This window comes from Oncorhynchus gorbuscha, linkage group LG17, assembly GCF_021184085.1.
Source record: "Oncorhynchus gorbuscha isolate QuinsamMale2020 ecotype Even-year linkage group LG17, OgorEven_v1.0, whole genome shotgun sequence".
NCBI classification, from domain to species: domain Eukaryota; kingdom Metazoa; phylum Chordata; class Actinopteri; order Salmoniformes; family Salmonidae; genus Oncorhynchus; species Oncorhynchus gorbuscha.
The window spans coordinates 16,087,529-16,097,528 of NC_060189.1; the positions used below are offsets into that span (position 1 = coordinate 16,087,529).

The following is a 10,000-nucleotide window of genomic DNA, read 5'->3' on the forward strand; positions in this document are numbered from 1 at the left end:
TTATTATTTTGTGCAATTGTTGACAACAAATTACAACTCAATCCATAACAATATTTCATTTCTAAATGGTTAAACAGCTATGTATGAAAGCACCCTCAAATAAAAGGTGACATTCTGTACTGTCGCCTCATAGGAAACATTTGATCTCAAATCCAAAATGCTGGAGTATAGAGACACATTAAACGTTGTACCTTCACTGTACATATAAATACGGAGGGGAGTGTATACCATTTTAGGGGAGGGGAGGAGGCACACGAGGAGAGCTAGAGGAGGACAGTAGATAGTCGGGGGTAGTAATCAGTGTGTAGAGATGGTAGTGACCTCTCTCTCAGCGAGCAGAGAGACCTGTGTGTTACAGCACTGCTTTGATGTCTCCTTCACACAGGAACACACAGATTAGGAGGAGGGATGAGAGCCAGGGAGGAAACAGAGAGATGGAATATTGCTTTATGTTACCCTTTGATATACACTGCCTTTATCTGCGTGTCAAGGTCTGTGTGCGTCTGTGTATGTGTGCGTGTGCGTGCGTGTGTGTATGTGTGCGTGTGTGTGCATGTGTGTGCGTATGCTTGCGTATATGTATGTGATGTAGAAGATTGGGTAGATGTGCATGTCTTAATATTCAGGACCTTTCATTTCCTGTCAGCCACAGTAACCCTCTCTGTGGATCCATCACCTCTCCCTTCCCATCCTCTCCTCCTCTATGTCCAGACTAAGGGCAGAGTGGCAGCGTAATGATCTTTTACATGTTAGTATGGTAGTAAAACTGGCCCTTATGTCACAGCCAGCCAGGAGGGACCTATTACATATGACAGGCCCGATCAACAGACACACAAACACACACAGTGTGATGGCGAGAGAGAGAGTTATTCTCCCTGACAAGGCTGATCAAGAGGCCCAGACCAAGCCAAGCATTATTAAATATTGACTCATGTTGTGATTTATGTAGAGCTGTAGGAAGAAAGCTCTTTTCAACCACTCACTATTCCTCACTGCTGAAAATCAGCCATCAATCTCTCTCTCTGTCGGGAAATACAGAACATGAACACAGCAGCCTTTTACTCATGAAAGAGGGAGTGAGAGGGGGAGAGGGAGCGAGAGGGGGAGAGGGAGCGAGAGGGAGTGAGAGGGGGAGAGGGAGTGAGAGGGGGAGAGGGAGTGAGAGGGAGCGAGAGGGGGAGAGGGAGCGAGAGGGGGAGAGGGAGCGAGAGGGGGAGAGGGAGTGAGAGGGGAGAGGGAGGAGAGGTGGAGAGGGAGTGAGAGGGAGAGGGAGTGAGAGGGGGAGAGGGAGTGAGAGGGGGAGTGAGAGGGGAGAGGGAGTGAGAGGGGGAGAGGGAGTGAGAGGGGAGTGAGAGAGGGAGTGAGAGGGGGAGTGAGAGGGGGAGAGGGAGTGAGAGGGGAGAGGGAGTGAGAGGGGGGAGTGAGAGAAGGAGTGAGAGGGGAGAGGGAGTGAGAGGGGGAGAGGGGGAGTGAGAGGGGAGAGGGAGTGAGAGGGGGAGAGGGAGTGAGAGGGGGAGAGGGAGTGAGAGGGGGAGAGGGAGCGAGAGGGGAGAGGGAGCGAGAGGGGGAGAGGGAGTGAGAGGGGAGAGGGAGTGAGAGGGGGAGAGGGAGCGAGAGGGGGAGAGGGAGTGAGAGGGGGAGAGGGAGTGAGAGGGGGAGTGAGAGGGGGAGAGGGAGTGAGAGGGGGAGAGGGAGCGAGAGGGGGAGAGGGAGCGAGAGGGGGAGAGGGAGTGAGAGGGGGAGAGGGAGCGAGAGGGGGAGAGGGAGTGAGAGGGGGAGAGGGAGCGAGAGGGGAGAGGGAGCGAGAGGGGGAGAGGGAGCGAGAGGGGGAGAGGGAGTGAGAGAGAGAAATCGAGAGGGATATAGATAAGTAGACGGAGAGAGAGAAGGAGAGAGAGAAAGGAGAGAGAGAAAAAGAGTACTTGCACTTCAAAAATCTGAGACGGATGCTTTCATGTTAGCGTTTCATTTTACAAACTGCCAACAGCAGACTAGGTAAATTGGAAGCAATTGGAAGATTGTGGAAAGCGGACCAGGGCCGGGGAGTTGGGGAGAGAGAGGTCTGTCTGGGGAATCCAACTCACGTTAATTCATTAAGCTTGTTTATTTTTGCTTAAGCTGTGAAATGTTATCAGTTTTTTTGCCTTTCTGTGTTTTCAGAGGTAATAGAAGATGAGGAGTTGTGCCAAGTTAGCAGTATGGTATCACAGTAGTCTCACTCTTTCTCCCTCTCTCTTTCTCCTTCTGTCTCTCCCTCCTTTCCTCTTTCTTTATCTCTCTCTACATCATTATTTCATCTCTCTATTTCCCTGACTCACTAACCGTCCATCTTTCTATCTGTTTCTCTACGCCTCTCTGTCTGTCTCTTTCTCTACGCCTCTCTCTCTCTGTCTCTTTCTCTACACCTCTCTCTCTCTGTCTCTTTCTCTACGCCTCTCTCTCTCTGTCTCTTTCTCTACGTCTCTCTCTCTCTGTCTCTTTCTCTACACCTCTCTGTCTCTTTCTCTACGCCTCTCTCTCTCTGTCTCTTTCTCTACGCCTCTCTCTTTGTCTCTTACTCTACACCTCTCTCTCTGTCTCTTTCTCTACACCTCTCTCTCTCTGTCTCTTTCTCTACGCCTCTCTCTCTCTGTCTCTTTCTCTACGTCTCTCTCTCTCTGTCTCTTTCTCTACACCTCTCTCTCTCTGTCTCTTTCTCTACGCCTCTCTCTCTCTGTCTCTTTCTCTACGCCTCTCTCTTTGTCTCTTACTCTACACCTCTCTCTCTGTCTCTTTCTCTACACCTCTCTCTCTCTGTCTCTTTCTCTACACCTCTCTCTCTGTCTTTCTCTACACCTCTCTCTCTGTCTCTTTCTCTACACCTGTCTCTCTGTCTCTTTCTCTACACCTCTCTGTCTGTCTCTTTCTCTACACCTCTCTCTCTGTCTCTTTCTCTACACCTCTCTGTCTGTCTCTTTCTCTACACCTCTCTCTCTGTCTCTTTCTCTACGCCTCTCTGTCTGTCTCTTTCTCTACGCCTCTCTCTCTGTCTCTTACTCTACACCTCTCTCTCTGTCTCTTTCTCTACGCCTCTCTCTCTCTGTCTCTTTCTCTACGCCTCTCTCTCTCTGTCTCTTACTCTACGCCTCTCAATTCAATTCAATTCAATTCAAGGCCTTTATTGGCATGGGAAACATGTGTTAACATTGCCAAAGCAAGTGAGGTAGACAACATACAAAGTGAATATATAAAGTGAAAAACAACAAAAATTAACAGTAAACATTACACATACAACAGTTTCAAAACAGTAAAGACATTACAAATGTCATATTATATATATATATATGTATATATATATACACAATGTATAAATAGTTAAAGGACACAAGATAAAATAAATAAGCATAAATATGGGTTGTATCTCTGTCTCTTACTCTACACCTCTCTCTGTCTGTCTCTTACTCTACACCTCTCTCTCTGTCTCTTACTCTACACCTCTCTCTCTGTCTCTTACTCTACACCTCTCTCTCTGTCTCTTACTCTACACCTCTCTCTGTCTGTCTCTTACTCTACACCTCTCTCTCTGTCTCTTACTCTACACCTCTCTCTGTCTGTCTCTTACTCTACACCTCTCTCTCTGTCTCTTACTCTACACCTCTCTCTCTGTCTCTTACTCTACACCTCTCTCTCTGTCTCTTACTCTACACCTCTCTCTCTGTCTCTTACTCTACACCTCTCTCTCTGTCTCTTACTCTACACCTCTCTCTCTGTCTCTTACTCTACACCTCTCTCTCTGTCTCTTACTCTACACCTCTCTCTCTGTCTCTTACTCTACACCTCTCTCTCTCTGTCTCTTACTCTACACCTCTCTCTCTGTCTCTTACTCTACACCTCTCTCTCTGTCTCTTACTCTACACCTCTCTCTCTGTCTCTTACTCTACACCTCTCTCTCTGTCTCTTACTCTACACCTCTCTCTCTGTCTCTTACTCTCTACTCTACACCTCTCTCTCTGTCTCTCTCTCACCTCTCTCTGTCTCTTACTCTCACCTCTCTCTCTGTCTCTTACTCTACACCTCTCTCTCTGTCTCTTACTCTACACCCTCTCTCTCTCTTACTCTACACCTCTCTGTCTGTCTCTTACTCTACACCTCTCTCTCTTACTCTACACCTCTCTCTGTCTCTCTGTCTCTTTCTACACCTCTCTCTCTGTCTCTTACTCTACACCTCTCTCTCTGTCTCTTACTCTACACCTCTCTCTCTGTCTCTTACTCTACACCTCTCTCTCTGTCTCTTACTCTACACCTCTCTCTCTGTCTCTTACTCTACACCTCTCTCTCTGTCTCTTACTCTACACCTCTCTCTCTGTCTCTTACTCTACACCTCTCTCTCTGTCTCTTACTCTACACCTCTCTGTCTCTTCTCTACTCTCTCTGTCTCTTACTCTACACCTCTCTCTGTCTGTCTCTTACTCTACACCTCTCTCTCTGTCTCTTACTCTACACCTCTCTCTCTGTCTCTTACTCTACACCTCTCTCTGTCTCTTACTCTCTCCTCTCTCTCTGTCTCTTTCTCTACACCTCTCTCTGTCTCTTACTCTACACCTCTCTCTCTCTACACCTCTCTCTCTGTCTCTTCTACACTCTCTCTGTCTCTCTCTCTCTGTCTCTTACTCTACACCTCTCTCTGTCTCTTACTCTACACCTCTCTCTCTGTCTCTTTCTCTACACCTCTTTCTCTACACCTCTCTCTCTGTCTCTTACTCTACACCTCTCTCTCTGTCTCTTTCTACACCTCTCTCGTCTCTCTCTCTCTCTCTCTCTGTCTCTTTCTCTACGCCTCTCTCTCTCTGTCTCTTTCTCTACGCCTCTCTCTGTCTGTCTCTTACTCTACACCTCTCTCTCTGTCTCTTACTCTACACCTCTCTCTCTGTCTCTTTCTCTACACCTCTCTCTCTGTCTCTTTCTCTACACCTCTCTCTCTGTCTCTTTCTCTACGCCTCTCTGTCTGTCTCTTTCTCTACGCCTCTCTGTCTGTCTCTTTCTCTACACCTCTCTCTCTGTCTCTTTCTCTACGCCTCTCTGTCTGTCTCTTTCTCTACACCTCTCTGTCTGTCTCTTTCTCTACGCCTCTCTCTCTCTATCTCTTTCTCTATGCCTCTCTCTCTACGTCTCTCTCTACGTCTCTCTCTGTCTCTCTCTACATCTCTCTCTCTACGTCTCTCTCTATGTCTCTCTCTACGTCTCTCTCTCTGTCTCTCTCTACGTCTCTCTCTGTCTCTACGTCTCCCTCTGCCTACGTCTCTCTGTCTCTCTCTCTCTCTACGTCTCTCTCTCTACGTCTCTCTCTCTACGTCTCTCTCTACGTCTCTCTGTCTCTCTCTACGTCTCTCTCTGTCTCTCTCTACGTCTCTCTCTACGTCTCTCTCTCTACGTCGCTCTCTCTACGTCTCTCTCTCTGTCTCTCTCTCTACGTCTCTCTCTCTACGTCTCTCTCTCTGTCTCTCTCTCTAACGCCTCTCTGTCTGTCTCTCTCTCCGCTTCTCTCTCTATTTCTCTCTCTACATCTCTCTCTCTCTACATCTCTCTCAACCTTCCCCGATTCCTCTCTCCCCTATCCGAACCCCTTTCTCTTCCCTCCCTACGCTTTCCCATCCCTCTTCCTCCCCTTCTCCCCTCCTCTCTCTTTCCCTCCCCCTCCCTTTCCCTATAGGTCCAGTGATATCTAAGTTAAATTAATTCCTATTTAATGTGTGCATGGGGCTGTATATCCTTAGATGGATTGCATTACTGTAAGTGGTGGTGGTGGTGACTAGGGATCATGATGGTCAACCCCTGACCTGACTCTGTGTGTGTGTGTGTGTGTGTGTGTGTGTGTGTGTGTGTGTGTGTGTGTGTGTGTGTGTGTGTGTGTGTGTGTGTGTGTGTGTGTGTGTGTGTGTGTGTGTGTGTGTGTGTGTGTGTGTGTGTGTGTGTGTGTGTGTGTGTGTGTGTGTGTGTGCGTGCTGGGGGCCAAAGTGTTGTGGATTATTGATTGATCTGTAACATTTTCATTAGCAGGTGTCTAATGGGGGATCATATATAAACCATATGTCTGATATACAGCATGTTTCTCTTTGTGTGCTTGTATTCATCTCTCGAACCGCTGTTATTTTTTAGATAGATCAGCGAGCAACGGTTAAAACCCTTATGGCATGTTAATGCTAATGCACCATACTTATTTCCCTAAAGAACTGTAAAGCAAATATATTTCTGTCTCTCCTTCTCATGTGACAAAGTCTATTTCAAACAACATGAATTCAAACCTAGGATACCGATTATTCATGTTCTCTCTCTCTCTCTCTCTCTCTCTCTCTCTCTCTCTCTCTCTCTCTCTCTCTCTCTCTCTCTCTCTCTCTCTCTCTCTCTCTCTCTCTCTCTCCCCCCTCTCTATTTCTACCTCTACCTCTCTCTCTCCATCTCTCCCCCTCAGGTCCAGGTCATGATGATGATGAAGGTGATGGTGATAGTGTGTATAATAGCAGTGAAGCAGGGAGGTGGGTGTCTGTCGGAGGTCTCCAGCCCTACTCTAACTACAGCCTGATGGTCCGGGCCTGCAACACTATGGGGTGTGTGGACAGTCTACCCACTGCTGTCTCCACGCCCCCTACTGGTAAGGTACCATAGACACATACAGTGACTTAGTTTTCACACCCCTTGACATTTTCCACATTTTGGAATTTAAAATTGATTAAATTGAGATGTTGTGTCACTGATCTACACACAATACCCCATAATGTCAAAATGGAATTATGTTTTTAGAATTATTTTCTCCAAATTAATTAAAAATGAAATGTCTTGAGTCAATAAGTATTCAACCCCTTTGGGAAAGTCTGAATATGTTCAGGAGTAAAAATGTGCTTAAAAAATCACATAATAAGTAGCATGCAAAAATAGTTTTTAGCCTGGTTTTTGAATGACTACATCATCTTTGTACCCCACACTTACAATTATCTGTAAGATCCCTCAGTCGAGCAGTGAATTTCAAACACAATTTTAACCATAAAGTCCAAGGAAGTTTTCCAGTGCCTCACAAATAAGGACACCTATTGGTAGATGGGTAAAAACAAAAGCAGACATTAAATATCCCTTTGATCATGGTGAAGTTATTTATTACACTTTGGATGGTGTATCAATACACCCAGTCACTATAACGAAACAGCCGTCCTTCCTAACTCAGTTGCCAGAGAGGAAGGAACCCGCTCAGGGATTTCACCATGGTGACTGGCCAATGGTGACTTTAAAACAGTTACAGAGTTTAATGGCTGTGATAAGAGAAAAGTGAGAATGAATCAACAGCATTGTAGTTACTCCACAACCTAAATGACAGAGTAAACAGAAGGAAGCCACTACAGAATAAATTCTCACAGTTCAATTGTGGTTGATTGTAATTATGTTGCGTTTTATGAGTCTCTCTACAAATAGAACTCATCACTTAAATAGTCAGTGGTTAAGTAGTCAGTGGTTAAATAGTCAGTGGTTAAATAGCCAGTGGTTAAATAGCCAGTGGTTAAATAGTCAGTGGTTAAATAGCCAGTGGTTAAATAGTCAGTGGTTAAATAGTCAGTGGTTAAATAGCCAGTGGTTAAATAGTCAGTGGTTAAATAGTCAGTGGTTAAATAGCCAGTGGTTAAATAGCCAGTGGTTAAATAGTCAGTGGTTAAATAGCCAGTGGTTAAATAGCCAGTGGTTAAATAGTCAGTGGTTAAATAGTCAGTGGTTAAATAGTCAGTGGTTAAATAGTCAGTGGTTAAATAGCCAGTGGTTAAATAGTCAGTGGTTAAATAGTCAGTGGTTAAATAGCCAGTGGTTAAATAGCCAGTGGTTAAATAGTCAGTGGTTAAATAGTCAGTGGTTAAATAGCCAGTGGTTAAATAGTCAGTGGTTAAATAGCTGCTGCACCATTCCTCTTACTTAACATTTCCTTTACTTACATTTATTCAAATGTTTTACACACCACACAGCATAGCCAGGCATGGGCCGTTTGTGTGTGTGCGTGTGCGATGCCCACTCTAGCCCGGCCGATACGAGGAGCTGGAATGTACCGCACCGGACTATGCACCCGGGGACACCGTGCGCTCCACAGCATAACACGGTGCCTGTCCCTCTCGCTCTCCTGTAAGCACAGGAAGTTGGCGCAGGTCTCCTACCTGGCTTCGACACACTCCCTGTGTAACCCCCCCAATACATTTTGGGGGCTGTCTCTCGGGCTTCCTTGCCAGCCGTGTTCCCTCGTATCGCTGGCTCCTCTCTCCGGCTGCCTCTGCTCTCCTAGCTGCCTCCACGTGTTCCCATGGGATGCGATCCCTTCCAGCCAGGATCTCCTCCCATGTGTAGCAACCCTTGCCGTCCAAAACGTCCTCCCATGTCCAGGAGTCCTGACATCGCTGCTGCTGCCCGTTACCACGCTGCTATGAAATACAAAAACAATAAACGAATAGGTGAAATAACCAAACCGAAACAGTACCGTGTGGCGAAAAACACACACACGGAAACAAACACCCACAAACCAACAGTGAAACCCAGGCTACCTAAATATAATTCTCAGTCAGAGACAACTAACGACACCTGCCTCTGATTGGGAACCATACTAGGCCGAAACAGAAACCTAAACATAGAAACACAAAACATAGACTGCCCACCCAAACTCACGCCGTGACCATACTAAATAAAGACGAAACAAAGGAAAATAAAGGTCAGAACGTGACAACCTGTCTTTGTTTTTTCTTTGTTTTCTCTCTGGAATAGGAATCAGGGAGGATGAGTGGGTGATCGATCAATAAACGATCTTAGACACACACACACACACACACACACACACACACACACACACACACACACACACACACACACACACACACACACACACACACACACACACACACACACACACACACACACACACACACACACACACACACACACACACACACAGCTGGTTGGTGTAACGTTCTGGGTGTCGGGAGTGTGAAGTCAGGCGCAGGAAAACAGAGAGTTCAATATAGTGCTCTTTTAATGCACACACGGTGAACCACGGCCACCCCACTAAACACTGGGTGCTCAAGACAAATGCCCCAGACACGGGGGACGAAAACAGTCCAGCAAACTCCACGAACATAAACCAAGACTTTCGTCTACACCTAATACAAAGGTTATAATAATGAATCCCGCACAAAGAAACGGGCGGGCCGGCTGACTAATGAAGCCCAACTAATTTCAACCAACTCAAAACAGGTGTAATCAATAAACACATAAGGAGGGGGAGAAAAGACTCAGTGGCAGCTAGTAGGGCGGTGACGACGACCGCCAAACGCCACCCGAACGGGAAGGGGAGCCACCTAAGGTCGGAGCCGTGACAGTTGGTGTCAGTGTTAACATTGTAATGTATCCCCAGTAATGTCCCGATATATTAACACTCAGTACATGTGTGTTAATATCCTGATACATAAACACTCATGCCTTTCATCTGACACGCTCCCTCCCTCCCTCCCTCCCTCCCTCCCTCCCTCCCTCCCTCCCTCCCTCCCTCCCTCCCTCCCTCCCTCCCTCCCTCTCTCTCTCCTCCCTCCCTCTCTCTCTCTCTCTCTCCCTCCCTCCCTCCCTCCCTCCCTCCCTCCCTCCCTCCCTCCCTCCCTCCCTCCCTCCCTCCCCCTCCCTCCCTCCCTCCCTCCCTCCCTCCCTCCCTCCCTCCCTCCCTCCCTCCCTCCCTCCCTCTCTCTCTCTCTCCCTCCCTCCCTCCCTCCCTCCCTCCCCTCCTCCCTCCCTCCCTCCCTCCCTCCCTCCCTCCCTCCCTCCCTCCCTCCCTCCCTCCCTCCCTCCCTCCCTCTCTCTCTCTCTCTCTCCCTCTCCCTCTCTCTCTCTCTCTCTCTCTCTCTCTCTCTCTCTCTCTCTCTCTCCTCCCTCCCTCCCTCCCTCCCTCCTCTCGTCTCCTACCTCTTTCTCTCTCTCTCTCCCTCTCCTCTCTCTCTCCTCTATCTCGCTCTCT

The 10,000-nt window shown here is 47.5% G+C and overlaps 1 protein-coding gene across 1 annotated transcript in view; it reads left to right on the forward strand.

Annotated features, from left to right (window-relative positions):
- LOC124001293 (usherin-like) overlaps positions 1 to 10,000 on the forward strand; it is a 471,917-nt gene that overhangs the window by 253,343 nt on the left and 208,574 nt on the right. The window contains 1 exon segment of the mRNA XM_046307964.1: positions 6,449 to 6,628. Within this exon segment, the coding sequence (XP_046163920.1) occupies positions 6,449 to 6,628 (180 nt within the window).